General features: G+C 42.5%; 1 protein-coding gene across 1 annotated transcript in view; it reads left to right on the forward strand.

Moving 5' to 3' along the window:
- DAPK2 (death associated protein kinase 2) overlaps window positions 1-25669 on the forward strand; it is a 63260-nt gene that overhangs the window by 26774 nt on the left and 10817 nt on the right. The window contains exons 3-7 of the mRNA XM_075342655.1: window positions 13216-13437; window positions 22114-22252; window positions 23524-23653; window positions 25227-25275; window positions 25364-25390. Of these exons, the coding sequence (XP_075198770.1) occupies window positions 13216-13437; window positions 22114-22252; window positions 23524-23653; window positions 25227-25275; window positions 25364-25390 (567 nt within the window). The remainder of the gene's footprint in view (window positions 1-13215; window positions 13438-22113; window positions 22253-23523; window positions 23654-25226; window positions 25276-25363; window positions 25391-25669) is intronic.

Consider the following 25669-nt stretch of genomic DNA (forward strand, 5'->3'; position numbering starts at 1 on the left):
GTACTTATTTTTAAAATTGACTGCCTGTCCATTCATTCTCAATGGGGCTGTCAAGCGCAGCAATCGACTTTTTGTGGCAGCCGCATAGAAAATGAATGGAGCAGTAGCCGGACATCCAACATACTGCACCAGTTTGTAATGGGGATAAAAAGTGCCCAGTCAGGTGTAAAAATCCTGTTTTCTACTGACTGGTGCAGGACCTACTGGCTGGACCCCCACTAATCAGAAAGTTATGACCTATCCCACAGATAGGTGATAAGTGGGTTGTCCGGTCAAAATAAGATAAGTAAAAGTGGAATCTGTGTGATTAAGAGAAATGTAGAGACAAACAGCAGTAATAAATAGAAGTGTCCTCACTTTGTGCGTGTCTTGTCATTTTATGACTACAAAGTCCAGTGCTCTTTTACATTACGTCTGTCTCATTAAGGACAAAGCACAATAAACACAACTACATGTAACGCTAAGAAAATAATTTTGTTATGGAAAAGAGCAACAATATATCCATTCTATAAACTATTGGCATTTGTATCTTATTAGTGTGGGGTGGGGGTCATTCAAGTTCAGAGACCACCAATAATCTCTAGTATGAGCTTCGATATTTATCTCTGTGTTGCACCACTCTGAAGCAGAAGCTTTATTCACGTCATTCTTGATAAGATAGAAGCCAATTATGGGAAACCCCTCCAATTTCACAATTATGTTAATTAATGCATTGACTTGCGTGTAGGTAGTCAAATATTTTGCCCTGGATCGTTGCGTTTTAGTTGGAAATATCTGCCAGTGACCTTGGCATAGAGTCAATTTCAGGTTTTAAGTAGTGCAAACTTTAATGTCCCTTTACAGATTTTAGAAATAGTGGTTTCTAAAGAGAGTACTGTCTGTAATAAATAAAACATAGAACAAAGTAGGCTAGTTGCGTAACCTTCTTAGTAATTGTCTGTGTCTTCTGCATATGTGAAGAAGATTTAAGAAACATGGAAGTTATTCAGTCATGCAATCTAAAAAGAATTAATATAGAATATCTGTCATGAACAGTACTCTGCTGCCTCCAATCATCAAGAGAGTTATGCGATTGACCTACGATTAATGGATGATGCTGCAGTAGTTTCCGGCGCTAGGCTGATTCTTGTGGAGCTCTCAGTGAGATTATATTAAAAAAATATATATACCGTGTGTATATATATGACTGATTCCACCTCATGGAATATATCTACACCTCAGTGTAATCACTGCCAGCACCACAATAACAAAAAGAATTGATACTAGCTGCCACCACCAATTGCTCATACAGGCCAATTGGACATCAGTTACACGTAGTGTACAGTGTGTATTCAAGGATGCACTTTATAGAGCAAGTGGAACAAAGCTATTAAATTTGATATATTTAATCTGAAAAGTAGGCAGTGTTTATAAACATATTCAAAATAATATAACATGCAGTTAGGTCCAGAAATATTTGGACAGTGACACAAGTTTTGTTATTTTAGCTGGTTACAAAAACATGTTCAGAAATACAATTATATATATATAATATGGGCTGAAAGTGCACACTCCCAGCTGCAATATGAGAGTTTTCACATCCAAATCGGAGAAAGGGTTTAGGAATCATAGCTCTGTAATGCATAGCCTCCTCTTTTTCAAGGGACCAAAAGTAATTGGACAAGGGACTCTAAGGGCTGCAATTAACTCTGAAGGCGTCTCCCTCGTTAACCTGTAATCAATGAAGTAGTTAAAAGGTCTGGGGTTGATTACAGGTGTGTGGTTTTGCATTTGGAAGCTGTTGCTGTGACCAGACAACATGCGGTCTAAGGAACTCTCAATTGAGGTGAAGCAGAACATCCTGAGGCTGAAAAAAAAGAAAAAATCCATCAGAGAGATAGCAGACATGCTTGGAGTAGCAAAATCAACAGTCGGGTACATTCTGAGAAAAAAGGAATTAACTGGTGAGCTTGGGAACTCAAAAAGGCCTGGGCGTCCACGGATGACAACAGTGGTGGATGATTGCCGCATACTTTCTTTGGTGAAGAAGAACCCGTTCACAACATCAACTGAAGTCCAGAACACTCTCAGTGAAGTAGGTGTATCTATCTCTAAGTCAACAGTAAAGAGAAGACTCCATGAAAGTAAATACAAAGGGTTCACATCTAGATGCAAACCATTCATCAATTCCAAAAATAGACAGGCCAGAGTTAAATTTGCTGAAAAACACCTCATGAAGCCAGCTCAGTTCTGGAAAAGTATTCTATGGACAGATGAGACAAAGATCAACCTGTACCAGAATGATGGGAAGAAAAAAGTTTGGAAAAGAATGGGAACGGCACATGATCCAAGGCACACCACATCCTCTGTAAAACATGGTGGAGGCAACGTGATGACATGGGCATGCATGGCTTTTAATGGCACTGGGTCACTTGTGTTTATTGATGATATAACAGCAGACAAGAGTAGCCGGATGAATTCTGAAGTGTACCGGGATATACTTTCAGCCCAGATTCAGCCAAATGCCGCAAAGTTGATCGGACGGCGCTTCATAGTACAGATGGACAATGACCCCAAGCATACAGCCAAAGCTACCCAGGAGTTCATGAGTGCAAAAAAGTGGAACATTCTGCAATGGCCAAGTCAATCACCAGATCTTAACCCAATTGAGCATGCATTTCACTTGCTCAAATCCAGACTTAAGACGGAAAGACCCACAAAAAAGCAAGACCTGAAGGCTGCGGCTGTAAAGGCCTGGCAAAGCATTAAGAAGGAGGAAACCCAGCGTTTGGTGATGTCCATGGGTTCCAGACTTAAGGCAGTGATTGTCTCCAAAGGATTCGCAACAAAATATTGAAAATAAAAATATTTTGTTTGGGTTTGGTTTATTTGTCCAATTACTTTTGACCTCCTAAAATGTGGAGTGTTTGTAAAGAAATGTGTACAATTCCTACAATTTCTATCAGATATTTTTGTTCAAACCTTCAAATTAAACGTTACAATCTGCACTTGAATTCTGTTGTAGAGGTTTCATTTCAAATCCAATGTGGTGGCACGCAGAGCCCAACTCGCGAAAATTGTGTCACTGTCCAAATATTTCTGGACCTAACTGTATACAACTACATATAATAATAATAATAATAATAATAATAATAATCACGAACAAAAGCAAATGATTAACCTGAGTCACAGAAATAGCTTCAGATTTATGAAGGGAAGGACTCCAATGGAACGTGGAACAACCCTACATTGACAATGTACCTTCCTGGCATTGAACAAGAATCATAATTTTCATTGGCGTTTTATTAACATAAGTTACACCCACACACCTCCCCTCTAGTGACTCATAGAAGGGTTGGACTTCAGAGGACTTTAAGATATGTCTTAGAAACTTATGAGATTCCCAACTTTTACAGTATCTTTGCCCGTGGATTTCCCAAGCAGGAGATATTACCAGCATCTTTCTTTTCACAATTTTATCTGTTCATTGATAGGAGACTTGACATAGATATTGTAATCTCTTCTCTCTACCGGTTGTAAATCTACACTTCTCCGTATTCTTGCGTTTTAAAGCTGAGACTGGGCTCACATCTGCTATTCATTTGAGTTGTCTTTAATTACCTGTTTCCCAAAGGAGGTGGTAAGCTGAGGGGGTCATGTGGAGTGTTAGATTGCAAGCTCTCTTTCCTATTCAGTTATAATTAATTTCTCCTTTTTGTTCAGCGTGGGGGGTTGTATGTCCCCTATCCAGAGACCAAAGTGGTGTCTGTCTTATGGATTTTATAATTTCTCTATGATAATGCCGGAAAGTGAAGAGGAATGTACAAGTGATAGAAAGGAACAGGGAAAGAAGAGGAAACATCTGTTACGTTACCATAATTAGAAGAAGTCATCATAAAGTGCATTGCAAACCACACATGGCTGGGCATCATATTTAATATGACAAAGGTACCAGTGTGACATTTACTGGTCTCTATCCACTTTGTTTTGTCTCAAGGTGTTTATTACTGCCCTCCACCTTGTACTATTGTCATGTGAAATATAGATGTGGCGTGCAGTTGTATTGATATCCTATACTAATATTCCTTCTATTATTGTAAATGCCATATTACTATTGATACCTCCGCATAGGGGAGGCTTTTTTTTAGTGGGCCACCACATAACCTTGGTCCTTCCCTGATGCTTGTTTTTCTTTAATTTGGCCTCTCTTACAGTATTGATTTTTTATATTTAGTTAGTACTTTTGTGATTATGTAAATATTTATTAAATTCATTTTCTATTTTACTTTGCTTTGTGTTCCCCTACTTTTTCATTTCCTTTTGGGATAGGGAATAAGAAGTCGTTGACCTAGAACGGATTATTATCATTTATGACTCTATGCAAATATATTTTGGCTGTAAAAGGATAATGAGAAATTTCAAAACGTTCTCAGATTGCTTTCAAATCCAGTATATTTTATAATCAATGAAATTCAATAATTAAACTGGAATCTAGTTGTTATACTTGGCAACACATTATATATTCCTGTAGCTCAGCTACTACTCCTAAAAAGTTCTTACCATTAACTCTACCACTGTTTTCCTGCCTTCACATGAGTTTTTACATTGGAGGTAACCGTATATACCTATTGATCGTACTATAAAGAGAGGGGGAGCCAGCACTGCCTACTATATTCATTTGACAAAAACAGCCATTTCTATACGACCCGACATGCACACTTAGCCAGACCATTCTTAATGAGATGGGGGGCGGGGGGTAAACCACTGCCAGACAACTCGTTCCCTTGAACACAAAGGATCAAGAATGTTAAAAACCAACATGCTGGATCCTTTGTTCCTTAAAGGGGTTGTCCACTACTTGGACATTTATGGCCTATTCTTAGGATAGGTTATCAATGTCTGATCGGCTGGGGTTTTACACCCCACACCTCTGACAATTAGCTGATCTCAGTACCGGCAGCAGCAGCAGGTGGCTGGAAATGCTCCATCTTCTGATAGCAGCCGTGTACTGCACATTTGCTTCCCATTTCAATCAATAGGAGGCAGATGCGCAGTACCCGGCCACGGCCGCTATCAGAAGACTGAGCAGCTCTGGAACTGAGCATTTCCGGCCGGCTGCTGCCGCCACGGGGATGCGCCATGTCAGACCCCGGCCAATCAATCATTGATGACTTATACTAAAGGGGGCTTTACACGGTAGCGATATAGCTAGCAATTTGTAGCGATAGCGAGCGTGTAAGTACCCGCCCCCGTCGTGCATGCGATTGTTTGTGATCGCTGCCGTAGCGAACATTATCGCTACGGCAGCGTCACACATACTTACCTGGTCGGCGGCGTCGCTGTGACTGCCGAACAATCCCTCCCTCAAGGGGGAGGGACGTTCGGCATCACAGCGACGTCACCGCAACGTCACTAAGCGGCCGGCCAATCAAAGCGGAAGGGCGGAGATGAGCAGGACGTAACATCCCGCCCACCTCCTTCCTTCCGCATTGTGGCCGGCGGCAGGTAAGGAGACGTTCCTCGCTCCTGCGGTGTCACACATAGCGATGTGTGCTGCCGCATGAGCGATGAACCACCTGGATAAACAACCCTTACCGATTTTTGAGTTTGGGACGACCTCTCCATGGTGAACGATTTTCACCATTTTTGAGGTCGCTTAAGGTTGCTGGTCAGTGTCACACGCTGCGATATCGTTAATGACGCCGGATGTGCGTCACTAACAACTTGACCCCGACGACCAAACATTAACGTTTATCGTAGCGTGTAAAGCCCCCTTTAGGATAGGCCAACAATGTCAAAGTAGTGGACAACCCCGTTAACATCTAACATTGGAGGAGAGTCAGGACGCTGCCATACACCTGAGATAACAGGACCATTTAAATGTTACACAGGGAGCTTTTGGGTATTACAATAATCATCTTACCTCTCACTGCTAATTTTCACGGTAACATTTACGTAGGTCTCTGTTTCTTATTCACAGTAAAATATTTCTTTGGTAGCCTTGCACTTTTGAGTAATGCCATCCATGCTCTCCTATGACAGTGAGGCTATTCAGCAAACTAACTAGTGTTGGGTGCTTGGCTAATGCTTGGTTGGCAGATGTGGTGGGGGGTGAGGATTGGGTATGTTGAATTTGCCTGATCTCTCAGTGGTTACTTCTTAGAATGTTCCAGCCTTTATTGACTGTTGAATAACTATTAAGGCGGATCTGTCACCAGCTTTTGCAATACAAACGGCATACATTCTGAAGCTATTATCTATGAATTATCATCGTAAGTACATAAGCCTCATCAGGTCGAAGAGATCTATTTATTAATGTATGCAGTTTGTATAGTAAAATCTGGTGACTAATTCTTTTTTATATATGGAGCATCATTGAATGGTTATTTGATAATGAATTAAGTCTTTTTAAAACATATCAGCAGGTCTGTACTTGCGGTGTAGACATAGACTAGCAAAAGTAAATGTTAAATGTTAGTGCCTCTAATTTAACTGAGAACACTGTGATAGTACACTATATTGCTAAACACCAAGGAAAGAACCAGCAGCGGGTATTTCACCAGGTGAGCGGTGACATGGGTGGAAAACTCCTGTTTACTGTATGATGACGCAGCTGACGTGTTGTGCAGACTGTACTTCAGCGGATAATGTGTTATCAGAGACCGGGACAGCACATGGATGTCACTTTATGGTGGCCATAAAATAACAAACCTCTCTTGCTTTCTCTACTGCAGTTTAGGAGCATGCACACATTCTTTTGAACAGATAAGACTGAATAATATCTGGAGAGCCAAGTGGCAATAACTCATTCCATGATATCATCCAGACATGGCAGTGATTCAGATCAAGTACTAGAAAATGCAACAAGAAGTTTAGTGACTTTGTATGTGAAATAATAGTTGGTGCCAGAAGGAATGGTCTGTGGATCTGTTAAATAAATCAAGATTCTAGAGATTGTAAAGAACTGGGAAGAAAACGAAAAATATCGTGTGACAACCAGACCTGTAGAAAACACCATGTTAAAATGTGTTATTCAAAGGGAAATGTGCTATGTATGTGAAATATGTTTGCATGTATTTGTGTAGTTTGTATGTATGTGTTTGTAATATGTACTGCATGTGTGCATTATGTGCTTGTGTGTACTGTATATAAATAAATTCTAGTAATGTGTATGTAGTAAATCAAACAGCAGCTCCTGATGTAGGAGAATAGGCCACTTCAAATTTGAGAAAATAGCATTCAGAGGCTAAAATATAACTTTTAATCTATTCCATTAAAATTTAGATTAAAATATGTAATAACCCAAAGTTCTCTGGATTGTTGTCATTGGATACAACACTCACATTTCCAGAGAACCTAAGACACAACAAAACAAGCAAAAAAACACAAAATACACAACAAAATTGAGTAAGATGATTATCACTCCAATAGGGACAGTGGTCCAATATATGAGTATCTAAAAAATCATCAAAAGCAACTCAATATAATAAACAAATAGTGCACGGTGATCCTCAAAGAGGAATTCACCAATTCAAATTTTGTAGAATGAGTTAGGAATGATCTCACCCATTCTTGCAGCTTGGGGTACACAGGACTTCCTCTATATGGGTCCACACAGTATCAGCTGGCCCTACATTTATGCCTGCCTCAGCTCCTATGTGAGTCTGGTGTAGGACCTTTTACCTCTAATGTAATACTGAAGTCCCCTGATGAGTCTGAAGTGATGAAACGCGTCGGGACGAGGGCCAGGAACATTGTAGGGGCATAAGAGAGGACTAGATGTGGTCTGTTCTTGTAAGAGCAGAAGTCTTGGGGTGTCAGGTGTTATGAAGATTTCCTAGGGTCAATTGTAGGGCCAGCTGATGCTCTGTGGACCCATATAGAGGAAGTCCTGTGTACCCCAAGCTGCAAGAATGGGTGAGATCATTCCTAACTCATTCTACAAAATTTGAATTGGTGAATTCTTCTTTGAGGATCACCGTGCACTAATTGTTTATTATATTGAGTTGCTTTTGATGATTTTTTAGATACTCATATATTGGACCACTGTCCCTATTAGAGTGATAATCATCTTACTCAATTTTGTTGTGTATTTTGTGTTTTTTTGCTTGTTTTGTTGTGTCTTAGGTTCTCTGGAAATGTGAGTGTTGTATCTAATGACAACAATCCAGAGAACTTTGGGTTATTACATATTTTAATCTAAATTTTAATGGAATAGATTAAAAGTTATATTTTAGCCTCTGAATGCTAATTTCTCTAATGTGTATGTAGTGTGTACTGTATAAATAAATTCTTGTAATGTGTACTGTATATATAAATTCTTGTAATTCTTGGTATGTATGTGTGTAATTTGTGTGATGTGTATATGTGTTTTTCTAATATGTACTGTATGTGTGCATGATGTGTTTGTGTGTACTGTATACGGTATATAAATTCTTGTAATGTGTATGTATGTAATCTGTAGAAGTTGGTATGTATGTGTGCAATTTGTATGTGAGTCATGTGTAGATACAGTACAGACCAAAAGTTTGGACACACCTCATTCAAACAGTTTTCTTTATTTTCATGACTCTACAAATTGTAGATTCACATTGAAGACATCAAAACTATGAATTAACACATTTGGAATGAAATACTTAAAGTGTGAAGAAATTGAAAATATGTCTTATATTATAGGTTCTTCAAAGTAGCCACCTTTTGCTTTGATTACTGCTTTGCACACTCTTGGCATTCTCTTGATGAGCTTCAAGAGGTAGTCACCGGAAATGGTTTTCCAACAGTCTTGAAGGATTTCCCAAAACTGCTTAGCACTTGTTGGCCCTTTTGCCTTCACTGTGAGGTCCAGCTCACCCCAAACCATCTTGATTGGGTTCAGGTCTGGTGACTGTGGAGGGCAGGTCATCTGGCGTAGCACCCCATCACTCTCCTTCTTAATCAAATAGCTCTTACACAGCCTGGAGGTGTGTTTGGGGTCATTGTCCTGTTGAAAAATAAATGACGGTCCAACTAAACGCAAACCGAATGGAATAGCATGCCGCTGCAAGATGCTGTGGTAGGCATGCTGGTTCAGTATGCCTTCAATTTTGAATAAATCCCCAACAGTGTCACCAGCAAAGCACCCCCACACCATCACACCTCCTCCTCCATGCTTCACGGTGGGAATCAGGCATGTAGAGTCCATCCGTTCACCTTTTCTACAAAGACACGGTGGTTGGATCCAAAGATCTCAAATTTGGACTCATCAGACCAAAGCACAGATTGCCACTGGTCTAATGTCCATTCCTTGTGTTCTTTAGCCCAAACAAGTTATTCTGGTTGTTGCCTGTCCTTAGCATTGTTTTCCAAGCAGCTCTTTTACCATGAAGGCCTGCTGCACAGTCTCCTCTTAACAGTTGTTCTAGAGATGAGAAGATGTGTCCAAACATTTGGTCTGTACTGTATGTGTTCGTAATATGTACTGTATGTGTGCATGGTGTGTTTTGTGTGTACGGTGTACAGTATATAAATTCTTGTAATGTGTGTGTTTGTAATCTGTAGAAGTTGGTATGTATGTGTGTAATTTGTATGTGTGTGTTGTGTGTATATATGTGTTTGGAAAATGTACTATATGTGTGCATGATGTGTTTGTGTGTACGATGTATATACATTCTTGTAAAGTGTATGTATATAATCTGTAGAAGTTGGTATGTATGTGTGTAATTTGTATGTGTGTGTGTTGTGTATATATGTGTTTGTAATATGTACTGAATGTGTGCATGATGTGTTTGTGTGTATGATGTATATACATTCTTGTAATGTGTATGTATATAATCTGTATAAGTTGATATGTATGTGTGTGCATTATAAATATCATTTAACAGTATTATACATTATAAAATATGTAGTATAATAGTACTATGTATGTGAATATCACTGGAGTATGTAGAATACTTTAGATTTTATACAAGGTGACAAATTTAGTTTTAGGTGGAGGCACACTTTTGAGGAGGGGGTACTCTTTTTGCCCCAGATGAAAAAATGCCTTGTTAGTATCTTGAAAAAGTATTTATACCCGTTTGCCTTTTTCATATTTGTACATATTACACCCACAAACTTAAATTAATTTAACTGTGAATTCATGTGGTCTACCAATACTAGTAGCAAATATTTGTGTAGTGTAAAGGAAATAATACATGGTTTTCTCAATATATTAGAAATATAAATATGAAAATTGTGATGTGCATTTGTGCCGCCCCCACGACTGTAGCAGCCGGGCTGCTCAGATCCGGACCCGCTGTGTGGCTCGAGGGATCCTCCGGACCCGGGTGTCATGCAGACACGCCAAATGAAAAGGGGGACGTAGTTGTACGGCCTTGGCCGTATTCAGTTTGTGACGCCACCCACGGTGTGTGGTGAAAGGTGGCACCACCGGTGCTGTTGCGCCAGTAGCAGCTGGATGTTAACCCCTCCGTGGGTAGGGATGGTTGCCCCAGGACCCAGTGTCTCTGTGCAGGGTATGGCGATGGCAAGGGCTTGCGCGCCCATACGTAACAGGGGATGTTTGGTTACTCACAATTAAATGAATCACACAAGTCTTTTGGTAAACCAAGGTGCTGGTGGCCGGCTGCCGCGGCCGGTTGTACTCTGGTTCCCCACCCGGGCTCGTGGTCGCCGTCTTTTCTCTCTGTACTGTGTTTGCTTGTGTTGGACTTCCTGGTATGGAACACGGGATTCCGCTCCTGGCTTGTTGTGTACCTGAGGAGCCGTGCCCGCTAACGCTGACCCGTGGGATCTATGGGCCCTGGCGGTTGCCCTATCCCTCTCTGTGGGTGGTTGTCGGCTTTTGGGACTTTGGTTGGGACAGGACCTATAATCCTGCCCTCAATCGGTTAATTAGCTAGGTCGTTGGTTCCGGTCCTGGCTTCAGGGTCCAAGTACCCCCTCTGTGCACAGTTTCCGGTTCGGGTCTCTGGTGTCGGTACCAGCGGGCTCCAACCCTGTCCCGGTCCACCTCGGATCTCCGGCTGCCGTCTTCCCGTCGCCTGCCGACGGAGACCACCGTCTGCCACCTAGCCAAGGTACCAGGGCTCCAACCCTGGCACCGTTCAACTTCAGCTACTCCACTGCTGGAGCTACACCTAGCCCCAGCCTCCACTCCTCTCAACTTAAACTCAACTTTTCACTGCTTGTTTTCCCGCCCTGGGCTTTCTAAACCCCTAGGTGGGCGTTCCCTAACCGCCTGGTCCCGCCCACTGGTGTGCCTGTCTTGCCCTGAGGGGGGTGGCTAGGGTTTCAGGTCGGCTGTATGTAACCCTGTGAGGAAAGGTGTTATGCGGGGGCCTAATGTGTGACTACCTGGTTTTGCCAGGGCGTTACACATTTGTATTCAACCCCTCTGAGTCAATACATTGTAGGACCACTCTCAGCTTCACTTACTGCTGCAAGTCTTTTGTGGTATGTCTCTACTAGCTTTGTACATCTTCTTTGCGAAATAGCTGTAGCTCAGTGAGATTTGATGGCGGCGTCTGTGAACAGCAATTTTCAAGTCTTGTCACAGATTGTAATGTGAGTTAGGTCTGGACGTTGAATGGGCCATTCACAGACATGAATATGCTTTGCTCTAAACCATTCCATTGTAGCTTTGGCTGTATGCTTGGGGTCGTTGTCCTGCAGGAAGGTGAACCTACACCCAAGTCTTAAGTCTCTTGCTGCTTCAAACAGATTTTCCTCCAGGATTGCCCTGTATTTAATTCCATCAATTTTACTATCAACTCTGACCAGCTTCCCTGTCCCTGCTGAAAAAAGCATCCCCACAGCATGGGGATGGTGTTTTCAGGGTGATGTGCAGTGTTAGTTTTTCAACCCACATAGCATTTTGCATTTAGCCAAAAAAGTTGTACTTTGGTCTCATATGACTTGAGCACCTTCTTCCACATGTTAAATGTGTCCCCTACATGGCTATTTGCAAATTACAAATGAGACTTCTTATGGCTGGCTTTCAAAAATGGCTTTCTTGTTGTCACTCTTCTATAAAGGCTAGATTTGTAGAGTATATGGCTAATAAATCTCCTGTGGACAGATTCTCTCTCCTGAGCTGTGGATCACTGAAGCTCCCCAAGAGTGAACATCGTCTCTTGTTTCCTTCTCTGATTAGTGCTCTCCTTGCTTGGGATGTCAGTTTAGGTGGACGGCCATGTCTTTGTAGGGTTGCAGTTATGCCATACTCCTTAGATTTTTGGATGATGATTTGAACAGTGCTCCGTCAGATGTTCAAAGCTTTGGCTATTTTTTTTCTACCCTAACCCTGCTTTACCCTTTTTCACAACTTTATCCCTGACCTTTCTAGTGTGTTCCTTGGTATTAATGATATTGATCGATTGGTAATGTATGATTTTATTTATCAGGATCAGATTACATGGGGCTGAATACAAATGCACACCCTCATTTTCAGATTTATATTTTTAAAATATTTAGTAAACCGTATATTATTTCCATTTCCTTTACACTTAACAAATACTTGCTACTTTTGTATTGGTATATCACGTATAATCCTCAGAAAATACATTTATGTTTGTCGGTGTAACGTGAAAAAATGTGGAAACGTTCACAAGATATGAATACGTTTTCAAGACACTGTATGTTTCGGTGTACAGCATAGTTGAAGATTTAAAAGATGCTTTTTGTGTTTTTTTTACCCTGATTACTACATTTTAAGGATGGCACGTCCCTTCTACCTGCCTGTGTAACTGCTCTCACCTATTCTCCTGTGCTTGGCTTACTGTACTTCTGACAAATATTCATTGCAAAGACTTAATTGACATATGATTGCATTTGTTCACTTTATCTTTGACTGTTTCTTGCAATGATGAAATTAGCAATATATATTATTAGCATGCCGTTAGCAGTGTGAGGACAAAATGTTGTGTGAATAAAGATAGTCATGGTGTCACATAGCGAAACATACATACCCAAAGACCAAAATAACAATTTTACATGTAACATGCTGTTAAATTTGGCACAATTTCCTCCTGTCTAGTTTAGTTTTATTCTGTCTAGCTATACAAAACTATTAATACATGTGGCTTAAATACGGTATATCCTACCCAGTCTAAAAAGCAGAAGTTGAGTGGTATTTTAGAAACCAGGTTTTCATGTCATTCGTCAAGACATTTTTGTATGCCTAAAGGTGCTGATATTGTCTTTCTGATTTTTCATTCTTTATAGTTTTCAATAATGAGTGACATTTTTTTTCTTCAGTGGACAGTTTGCCATTGTAAAAAGGTGCAAAGAGAGGAAGACTGGGATAGATTACGCTGCCAAATTTATCAAGAAGAGGCAAAGTCGTGCCAGTCGTAGAGGAGTGACTCGGGAGGAGATAGAACGGGAGGTGGACATCCTACGAGATATTCAGCATCCTAACATCATCACCCTGCAGGATGTGTATGAAAACAAGACTGATGTGGTCCTCATCCTGGAGCTGTGAGTCCCTAACACTAATAATGGGGGGAAATCTTTTCGGCACAGTGAATTGATGTAATCAGTGATAAATGTTATGGTCCGTAAGTATAATGAGGCCAGCAACTCATCAGTTTGTGTAGGGTTAATGACAAAGTAATTGATGTTATTGACTTCTCTTATTTTCGCATGTTGAAGTTCTAGGAAAACAATACTTATCAACATAAGGAATATTAATGTTCAGATGACGGAAGCATCAAATGTAGAGACAGGAAAATCTGAGCAACCCGTATTCCAGGAGGAAATGATACATCTCTTCCTTCCTTCAACTTCCTTCTCATCCTAAATTGTGAAGTCTTTCACATTGTAACCCTTGTTAAGGTGCTGGTGATCAGTGGGGGAGGTGTCCTGTTATGCTTTTACCATTATATTATATTATATGTACTTGTAACACATTTCAATTATTTGTTTATTGATCAAAATATACACAAATTATCAAAATGTCACCAAACTCCACATTCAGTTTTAAATAGCGACCAAGATAAATAGGAACTGAACCGTGGCCTAAAACACTTCATATTGGTCAAGTGATATACAGAGCCAGTTTATGTGGATGTCCGTCTGGAAGGAAATAAATGGAGGATTGTTTTTCAGTGTGTTTGTTCAAGAGCATCACAATATTTGCATGTGTGTCTAGGAACGTACAGTGCATACAGTGCCTACAAGTAGTCTTCAACCCCCTGCAGATTTAGAAGGTTTGATAAGATGCAAATAAGTTAGAGCCTGCAAGCTTCAAACAAGAGCAGGATTTATTAACAGATGCATAAATCTTACAAACCAACAAGTTATGTTGCTCAGTTAAATTTTAATAAATTTTCAACATAAAAGTGTGGGTCAATTATTATTCAACCCCTAGGTTTAATATTTTGTGGAATAACCCTTGTTTGCAATTACAGCTAATATTCGTCTTTTATAAGACCTGATCAGGCCGGCACAGGTCTCTGGAGTTATCTTGGCCCACTCCTCCATGCAGATCTTCTCCAAGTTATCTAGGTTCTTTGGGTGTCTCATGTGGACTTTAATCTTGAGCTCCTTCCACAAGTTTTCAATTGGGTTAAGGTCAGGAGACTGACTAGGCCACTGCAACACCTTGATTTTTTCCCTCTTGAACCAGGCCTTGGTTTTCTTGGCTGTGTGCTTTGGGTCGTTGTCTTGTTGGAAGAAGAAATGACGACCTCTCTTAAGATCCTTGATGGAGGAGCGGAGGTTCTTGGCCAAAATCTCCAGGTAGGCCGTGCTATCCATCTTCCCATGGATGCGGACCAGATGGCCAGGCCCCTTGGCTGAGAAACAGCCCCACAGCATGATGCTGCCACCACCATACTTGACTAGAGGGATGGTATTCTTGGGGTCGTATGCAGTGCCATCCAGTCTCCAAACGTCACGTGTGTGGTTGGCACCAAAGATCTCGATCTTGGTCTCATCAGACCAGAGAACCTTGAACCAGTCTGTCTCAGGGTCCTCCAAGTGATCATGAGCAAACTGTAGACGAGCCTTGACATAACGCTTTGAAAGTAAAGGTACCTTACGGGCTCGTCTGGAATGGAGACCATTGCGGTGGAGTACGTTACTTATGGTATTGACTGAAACCAATGTCCCCACTGCCATGAGATCTTCCCGGAGCTCCTTCATTGTTGTCCTTGGGTTAGCCTTGACTCTTCGGACAAGCCTGGCCTCGGCATGGGTTGAAACTTTCAAAGGCTGTCCAAGCCGTGGAAGGCTAACAGTAGTTCCATAAGCCTTCCACTTCTGGATGATGCTCCCAACAGTGGAGACAGGTAGGCCCAACTCCTTGGAAAGGGTTTTGTACCCCTTGCCAGCCTTGTGACCCTCCACGATCTTGTCTCTGATGGCCTTGGAATGCTCCTTTGTCTTTCCCATTTTGACCAAGTATGAGTGCTGTTCACAAGTTTGGGGAGGGTCTTAATTAGTAAAAAAAGGCTGGAAAAAGAGATAATTAATCCAAACATGTGAAGCTCATTGTTCTTTGTGCCTGAAATACTTCTTAATACTTTAGGGGAACCAAACAGAATTCTTTTGGTTTGAGGGGTTGAATAATAAATGACCCTCTGAATAAACTTTTCACAATTTAAAAAAAAAAAAAAAAAAAAAAGAAATAACATTCTTTTTTGCTGCAGTGCATTTCACACTTCCAGGCTGATCTACAGTCCAAATGTCACAATGCCAAGTTAATTCCGAATGTGTAAACTTGCTAAATCTGCAGGGGGTTGAATACTACTTGTAGGCACTGTAACTAGATGCAGCCCCAGCCAGGGTGGCCCAATGCAGCCGTCTGTCCCTCCAATCTCTCGTTTCCATTGCATTTCCTGCAAACGATTCTCCTCTTTTATCAAAACTTCAAACATTGGAATTGAAGGGAATCTGTCAGCAGGTTTTTGCTACCTCATCTGAGAGCAGCATGATGTAGGCAGCATGATGTAGGCAAAAATATCCTAAATCTAACAATGTATCACTTAGATTACTAGGTGCAGCCATTCTGGCACAATCTGAATTTTTAGACTTAAGGCCCCATTACGCTAATGAGATGTTGTTGGGGTCACGGAATTCGTGACGCACATCCGGCCTCGTTAGAGACGTCGTTGTGTGTGACACGTACGAGCGACTGCTAACGATGTAAAATACTCACCAAATCGTTGATTGTTGATACATCGTCCATTTCCCAAATGTCGTTGTTTGTGCTGGACGCAGGTTGTTCCTCGGTCCTGAGGCAGCACACATTGCTACGTGTGACATCCCAGGAACGACGAACAACACCGTACCTGCGTCCTCCGGCAACGAGGTGAGCGTGACTTCCATGTGGCTGCTCTCCGCCCCTCCGCTTCAATTGGACGCCTGCCGTGTGACGTCGCTGCGATGCCGAACGAACCACCCCTTTAGAAAAGAGGCTGTTCGCCGGCCACAGCGATGTTGCTAGGAAGGTAAGTACGTGTAACGGGTACTAGCGATATTGTTTGCCATGGGCAGCGATTTGCCCGTAACGCACAAACGACGGGGGCGGGTGCTTTCACGAGTGCCATCGCTAGCGATGTCACTGCATATAAAGCACCCTTTAGCCATCTAGCAGTGTCTACAGAGCTGTCACATCAGGCTCTCTATAGAGATTGTACATTGACAGTGAGGTGTCAATCACAGGAGGGGGCGTTGAACTGCCCTACATGTGACATTGTGGTCCAAGCAAAGATAAGGGTCATACTGCTTAAACAAACAACAAATAAACAACAGATCGGACCTTGACAACATAGGCATCCCTGAATTCTAAGTTTTAACCCTTGCAGCATACTGTATTAAGCTTACATATCAAAAACCTGCTGACAGATTCGCTTTAAGGTGTTTGATGTGTGGCCGAGTAATAAACCAATAGTGCAATGATCGACCAATGGTCCACTCCCTGTAAATTCAACTCAAACCTGAAATGGGCAGCGTGATACAATCGTCTTCTGCCACAAACAAGGGGCCAAAATTACAATGAACTAGCTGCAATACGGAGCTTGGATAATTGCAGGAGCTGGTTGGTGCCATTTTTAGTCTAAGGATATTTTCACACTGATTTTGGTATGTATGCCATGAAAAGACAAAAACATATAAAATCTACCACCTAATTATATCAATCTGTGAAGATATTCCTAATCAGTGGTGAACAAAAAGGGTTTGCTATAGTATGAGTCCCCGCTCAGTGAAGAGTAATGGGTGAGCACATCACTTCTGTAGCTGCAGATGAGCCCATCACCAGGTCCGGTGTAACGTGGATTGGTTTTGAAAAATTTTCTATATCTCGTCTGTGGTTCAGGAGGATATTGCATGTCTTTTACTTCCTCTATTGTTTTCTTTACAGAGAACCTGTTGTTCTCCAGACTTGTCTAGTTACAAAAATACTTAACTATTTCTCATAATCAACAATATTGGAGTATCATTTTTATAACTGTGGTGTGCTATTCCTATGCTAGTCTCCATGAGTGACAACTGGGTGTTACCCGTTGGGGCTGTGTACCTACACAATCTGGCATTGTCCTATTAGTGCCGAGCGTCAGATTGTATGGACATGCACCTCTGACAAGGAGAATAGTTATAGAATCAGGCTACCATGCCTGATGAAGAGACCTGAGTAGTCTCGAAAGCTTGCAATTATTACCATCTTTTCAGTTAGCCATTAAAGGGAACCTGTCATCAGAAATTTAGCTATAAAGCTAAAAGTTCCCCCCTCTGCAGCTCCTGGGCTGCATTCTAGGAAGCTTCCTATAGATTTTGTGTCACCTTTTATCCCAAAATAAACACTTTATAAACTGGTACCTTTTCGTATGTAAATTTCTTAATTTTCCATGTGGGTGGGCTGTCTGATGTACGTTGCTGTTCCTCCATCATATTGACGCCGCCCCCGAACGCTGAATTTGAAAGTTCAGGACACCGCCCCTGGGTGCCCGTGGTCCAGCGCATGCGCTGTTCCACTGTAGCGGTGCCGTGCACTGTGTGCACGTGCGACCGCTGTGACGCTTTGCGCGGGCACGAGGTTATGGGCGGCGCTGTTAGTGTCATCAGTAAGTGCCGCCCATAACCTCGTGACCTCGTGCTGAGCATGATGGGAAGGAGGGGACGTCCGGGCATCATTCCTCCAGCGCTTGCGCATAACGCTGGAGGAATAGGGGAAAGTGCGGTCACGAGGTTATGGGCGGCACTTACTGATGACACTAACAGCGCCGCCCATAACCTCGTGCCCGCGCAAAGCGTCACAGCGGTCGCACGTGCACACAGTGCACGGCACCGCTACAGTGGAACAGCGCATGCGCTGGACCACGGGCACCCAGGGGCGGTGTCCTGAACTTTCAAATTTAGCGTTCGGGGGCGGCGTCAATATGATGGAGGAACAGCAACGTACATCAGACAGCCCACCCACATGGAAAATTAAGAAATTTACATACGAAAAGGTACCAGTTTATAAAGTGTTTATTTTGGGATAAAAGGTGACACAAAATCTATAGGAAGCTTCCTAGAATGCAGCCCAGGAGCTGCAGAGGGGGGAACTTTTAGCTTTATAGCTAAATTTCTGATGACAGGTTCCCTTTAAAAGGTATCAACCACTGAGGACTTCAGTTCTTTTAAACAATTTTTTTATCTCTACTGGCTAACACGGTACAAAGATATATTTTACTTGTAAGGAGAATAGTAACACTCAGCTATCGGTTTATTCATACATATTTGGGAGCAATAAATGAGGAACACTGCAATGCAAAGTTATAATAAAATATGTTTCCGAATTTAATTTAATGGAGAATTCAAATCTCCACAAATCATATATTTAATGCCCTACAAACGTTATTAGCCCATGTACATTACTTTTTTTTTACTTTAGCTAAACAGATTATGGTAGATCTATCAATATAATATCATGTAAACTGATGTCAATTTATCCCTTATTTGACAGACAACATTTTATAGAAGACAACGTTGTATACATTAAATATTGTGATATTTTAATGGTTCACTGCCACCCCAAAGTGTTGCCCTTTAAAATGATGGTCTCACCTGGAATACAAAATTAGAGCACTACACGAAATGAAGAATTTTTCATCCTTTTTTACTCTTTCATATTCATACCGTCCTCTTGATGATAAACTGGTCTCATCATGTATCTTTGTATCTGTCCATGACCAGTTCAAACAGTGTTTTTTGAATATCCTATTTATTATACTGATGGCTGTGCTACAAATTACAAACACTTAATTTTTATCTTTTATGCCTCCCCTATTTCCTCATAGATTGTAAGCTTACGAGCAGGGCCACACTCCTCTTGGTATGTGTTGAACTATATGATACTCTATAATGTCTTATCTTCTTTGTGCATAGTATATTCCTTTGAATAGTAAAGTGCTGCAGAATATGTTGGTTTCTCTGTTACCATTTACTTTTCCTCCTGCATGAAATTGCCCAATCATAAGCAGGATGCATCATTCAGGAGAAAAAAAGAACACACCTTTTTCTGTGTGAGACAGTAATGACACAGTCCTACTCTCCTCCCAGATCTCACTGCCACCATCTACTGTAAGTACACCCAAGGGAGAGCAGTAGAGCAGAGCTGTGTATCATTATAAACAGCTTTACAACTACTTTTCTCATCTCATGGTACCGTCCGCATAAAGAGGAGGAGTTGAGCAGAGCTTCTAGTGTCATAGGATAAAAGCTACAGTTGCAAAGGTGTGTGTAAAGGTACCGTCACACTAAGCGACGCTCCAGCGATCCCACCAGCAACCTGACCTGGCAGGGATCGCTGGAGCGTCGCTATACTGGTTGCTGGTGAGCTGTCACACAGGCAGATCTCACCAGCAACCAGTGACCAGCCCCCAGCCAGCAGCGACGCGTGGAAGCGATGCTGCGCTTGGTAACTAAGGTAAATATCGGGTAATCAACCTGATATTTACCTTGGTTACCAGCGTACACCACTTAGCGCTGGCTCCCTGCACTCCTAGCCAGACACATCGGGTTAATACCCGATGTGTAGTCTGGCTATGTGTGCAGGGAGCAGGGAGCCGGCACTCGCCGCGTGAGAGCGGCGGACGCTGGTAACGAAGGTAAATATCGGGTAACCAAGGAAAGGGCTTCTTGGTTACCCGATATTTACATTGGTTACCAGCGTCCGCAGAAGCCGGCTCCTGCTGCCTGCACATTCAGTTGTTGCTCTGTCGCTGTCACACACAGCGATCTGTGCTTCACAGCGGGAGAGCAACAACTAAAAAATGGTCCAGGACATTCAGCAACAACCAGCGACCTCACAGCAGGGGCCAGGTTGTTGCTGGATGTCACACACAACAACATCACTAGCAACATCGCTGCTACGTCACAAAAGTCGTGCCTCAGCAGCGATGTTGCTAGCGATGTTGCTTAGTGTGACGGTACCTTAATGGCACACAGCTTTGCTCTACTTCCTTCCCCCATTTGTAATCGCAGTACGTGGTGGCAGTGAGATCACTGAGGTGAGCAGAACACTTTTTGCAGCTCTCATGTCAGGGCAGTCAGTTAGGAAAGACTGGGAGTAGAGCAGAGCTGTGTGTCATAAAAAACACCTTTGCAGCTATCCTCTCACAGCACTATTAGCTATGCTCCTCCTCTCCCCACAATGAATGATGTGAGATGAGAGCTGCAAGAAACATTTGTAATGACACACAGCTCTGCATTGCTTCACTTCCTTGCTTGTAATCACAATAGGTGTCAGCAGTGAGATAAGTGAGGAGAGCAGGGCTGTGTGTCATTACATGTCTCACACATAGAAAGGCTGGTCTGACATTCTCTGTAGGTGCGTTCTTTTTTTCTCCTTGCATTAGAAATAAAAGCCCCCAGCGTAAAATGTATTTTAACTACTTTTTGTCGTATTGAAAATCAGCATAGAAACGTATCAAGCTAACATTTGCGCAACAGAGATGAGAAATGAAAAACTACATATTAGGCCAGAGTCACATTAGCAAATGACTCGCGCGAGTCTCGCATCACCAGGCACGGCCGCACACTCTACTGAGAGGAGCGCGTCAGCTGCATGTATTTCTATGCAGCTAAGACACGCCAGCCCAGAGAGTGTCAGGCCATGCCGGGTGATGCGATGTGAGACTCATGCGAGTCACTTACTAGTGTTAAGGCCCCGTCACACTAAGCAACATCGCTAGCAACATCGCTGCTAACGAACAACTTTTGTGACGTTCCTAGCGATGTTGCTGTGTGTGACATCCAGCAACAACCTGGCCCCTGCTGTGAGGTCGTTGGTTGTTGCTGAATGTCCTGGGCCATTTTTTAGTTGTTGCTGTCCTGCTGTGAAGCACAGATCGCTGTGTGTGACAGCGAGACAGCAACAACTAAATGTGCAGGCAGCAGGAGCCGGCTTCTGCAGAGGCTGGTAACAATGTAAACATTGGGTAACCAAGAAGCCCTGTCCTTGGTTACCCGATATTTACCTTCGATACCAGCCTCCGCCACTCTCACTGCCTGTGCTGCCGGCTCCTGCTCTGTGCACATGTAGCTAGCTGCAGGACACATCAGGTTAATTAACCCGATGTGTGCTGTAAGTAGGAGAGCAGGGAGTCAGCGCTCAGTGTGCGCTGCTCCCTGCTCTGTGCACATTTAGCTGCAGCATACATCGGGTAATTAACCTGATGTGTGCTGTAAGTAGGAGAGCAGGGAGCCAGCGCTCAGTGTGCGCTGCTCCCTGCTCTCTGCACGTGTAGCTCCGTGCAGTGGTAACCAAGGTAAATATCGGGTTGGTTACCCGATATTTACCTTAGTTACCAAGCGCAGCATCTTCCACGCGGCGCTGGGGGCTGGTCACTGGTTGCTGGTGAGCTCACCAGCAACTCGTGTAGCCATGTTCCAGCGATCCCTGCCAGGTCAGGTTGCTGGTGGGATCGCTGGAGCGTCGCAGTGTGACAGCTCACCAGCAGCCTCCTAGCAACTTACCAGCGATCCCTATCGTTGTTGGGATCGCTGGTAAGTTGCTTAGTGTGACGGGGCCTTTACTCTAGTCTCATTCAGATCTATAGCTACTATTTTATGATGTGGCCAGTTTAACATGGTCAGCCTAGTGAATTTTAAATCCACTTTAACCTGCTCTGTGCTAAAAAGTAACTTTGTTTGCTGTCTGGTTAGTGTTTCAGGAGGAGAACTCTTTGATTTTCTGGCTCAGAAGGAGTCATTGAGCGAAGAAGAGGCTACCAGGTTTATCAAACAGATACTAGAAGGCGTTAATTATCTGCACACACGCAAAATTGCACACTTTGACTTAAAGGTAAAATCACCTACTAAATACTGTAACTATTGTATGAAGTTGCTTTTTGTATATCATTATATCACTTCAATAGTTTTGCCATGTTTGCATAATGCAGTTATTGTATACATGATTTTATCCAAAAAAAGAGGAGAAACGGTAAAGGGATTGATCAGAATTAGAAAGACATATCTGCTTTCGTCTAGAAACCGTGCCACACCTGTGTCCCTGTGTATGGCAATGACCCCATACCACTTCAGTGGAGCGGAGCTACAATACCACACACATCCCACAGACAGTTTTTCTAAGGCTCTTTCACACGCCCGTGAAAATCACGCACATGTTTCACGGACGTGTCAAGGATGCAGATTGCCCTCGGTGAGCTGTGTGTATGGCACACGGAGAACGGGAACTTTCTGCTTACCTGTTCCTGGCGTCGCTGTCCGTGGTGCTAATCTTCTGTCTCCGGTCCTGCCGACTCCCCACTGCTGCTGCTTCCGGCCGCAGTGAAGTGAATATTAAATGAGCATAATGAGCGGCGGTCGGCAGCAAGTGACAGCAGCGGCAGAGACTGCAGGGCTGGAGAAGGTGAGTAAAGGTTTGGGGTTTTTTAATAGACACATGTCTTTTCTCCAGTGCGTGTCACATGGAACACATCCATGTGGTCCGTGTGTGTTATGTGTGACCCGTTTGCATTCCGTGTGACACCCGTGATGCCGGAGAAAAACGGACATGTCGGAGCACATGGGCACACGTAAGTACGGAACGGACACACGTTCTGTGCAAAAATACTTACGTGTGCCCGAAACTATAGGAAAACATGTGTCAACATGTGTACGTGTCTCCGGTACGTGAGAAAGCTGCCAAACACGTACCGGAGGCACGAACGTGTGAAAGAGGCCTTATACTGGACAACCCTTTTACGTTTTTACTCCCTATTCCTCCGCTGTTTAGGACTTACAGCAAGAAAATCCAGTGTATGAAGACAGTCTTATTATTTTCAGATGACGTTATACTTTAGCTGTGAAGTTAGTCTTACGCATTTGATGTATTTGAGATTTGATGGAATTAATAATCAGTCAGTTTGATGTTAGCTGGACAATTCTATCATTCTCAGGGTGATAAGCCAACACCATACATCGGCTTACAGCCCTCGTCTTTCATGGAATACATGAACACTCTGCCAAGCCCAGTGCCATATGTATGGGGTGGTCTGGAGGAATAGTGTTTGGCCGATGATTGACTAAGGAGTATCGCAAACCTAATTCTTGTATAATTATGTTCTTATTCAGCCAGAAAACATTATGCTGTTGGATAAAGCAATTGCTGTGCCCCATATCAAGCTTATCGACTTCGGCTTGGCGCATAAAATTGAAGATGGAGTAGAATTTAAGAATATTTTTGGCACACCAGAATTTGTAGGTATGTTGGATCAGTAATATGTGTATTTTTTTTTTAATTCATTTAGAATCTATATAAACTTTTTTTACAAACAAAACCCTGTTTAAAATGTGCCTAAAGGGATATTTTTAATGTTGGAAATTATCTAGAATATGTAATTTCTTCTCAATTGCAGGGTCTGACTGCTAGGAACCCCACTGATGGAAAGAACCGGGACTCTGAAAAGCTCTGTGTCAATGGAGCGGTGGTCCACCATTCACAATGCTGCTCCATTCATTCTTATGGCAGTGCCAAAGATCAGCCGAGTACTAACTTAGCTAACTCTACAATCATTCTCCCACTAAGAAAGAATGGAGCAGTAGTGTGCATGAACAATCACCGCTCCATTTACAAGAGTTCTGGTTCTCGGGACCGATGGGGATCCCAGCAATAGGACCCTCAGCGATTAGGAAAGCTATCCCCTATCCCATGGATAAGTGATAACTTCCAAACTTGAGAATACTGTTTTACGTTTCCAGAAAGAGCAGATGTCTACCTTCTAGAATTGTGATTGGTGCAATGCTCTTCATCCACTAATTTCATAACTAGTTTAGAAAAGACTATTCTTACCTACTTGCTGGTTTTAGGCCATTTGTTTGGCTCCCACATAAAGAATTGGAGAGAGTTATGCATACATGTACTAAAGATCAGATCCACACCTATCAGATAGTTATGGCATTTGCTGTGGATTCATACAAACTGTCTGTAATCAGAAGAACATTTTACTAAAAATTGTGAATGGAAAAACAGAAAAAAAGGTAAAGGAAAGAGTTCTATTGATCACTTCCAATACTTGATAATGGTGACATCGCATGGTGTTCTGCCACTTCAACAATCTTATAACCTAAAAGCTGCTTTACACACAATGATATCGTTAGCGATCTCGTTAGCGATATGACACGCCCAGATCGTTGTTACGATTTGCCGAGATCGGTCATAGGTCATTTTGTAGCGGTCACACTTACACATCTCACAAACGACGCTACATCATTCAACGATATAATGTTAGACCAAGGCGGTCGTGTGGATGTTGTTCATCGTTGGCAGGGTGTCAAATGTAGCAATATGTCTGCTGCGTTCCAAACGACGAACAATATTTTGAAACTGAACGACGTGTCAACGATCAACGATTTTCACCCTATTTGCGATCGTTCGGAGTCGCGCGTAGGTATCACACGCAATGACGTCGCTAACGATGACGGAAGTGCATCACGAAAACCGTGACCCCAACGACATATCATCAGATAAATCGTAGCGTGTAAAGCGGCCTTTAGAGACTGGGCTACAATTCAACTGATTGAATCCCATTGAAACATTTGCAATATTTTAGCAAAATATCCTTGTTTCAAAAAAAAAAAATGTAAATGATATTTATATTCAGTATCTGCAGTGGTAGAGATAAGGCCATCCATATAAAAAGGAATGAGTCAAATACTCGACGCAGGATTGTAACGGTAGAATCTCAATATGTCCTTAGTGTTTATTTCTACCATGGAGGATGAGATGTTTCTGCTGATCTTTTATTGTGGCACTTTTGTCGTTTTCTACATTTCAGCTCCTGAAATTGTGAACTATGAACCACTTGGCCTGGCTGTAGATATGTGGTGAGTTTTCTCTCTGTACATAAAATATTTAAGACAGCACCATAGAGTCTTTGGTTCGGTATACTAAGATAACGTTTCTCTGTTTCAGGAGCATTGGTGTAATCACATACATATTGTGAGTATTACATGTTACGTATTAATAATTTGTGGACATATGCGGCATTACTGACCGAACATCAGGGAGTGGGAGCCTACATTGTACATGGCACAGGAGATCGGAAAGGAAGCCAACTCTTACTAAGGGGTCATTGTTGCACCAGTGCTGATGCATTCTTAGCTAAGGGCAAGTGTCACCGGGAGCTGTCAGTGACATCTAGCAGGCAGCCGCTGCCCTTAACTTATTGGCAGACAGGAAACAAGAGACAATATACGTGGATTCTGTTTCCTGACCATA

Source organism: Anomaloglossus baeobatrachus, chromosome 4, assembly GCF_048569485.1.
Source record: "Anomaloglossus baeobatrachus isolate aAnoBae1 chromosome 4, aAnoBae1.hap1, whole genome shotgun sequence".
Taxonomy (NCBI): Eukaryota; Metazoa; Chordata; class Amphibia; order Anura; family Aromobatidae; genus Anomaloglossus; species Anomaloglossus baeobatrachus.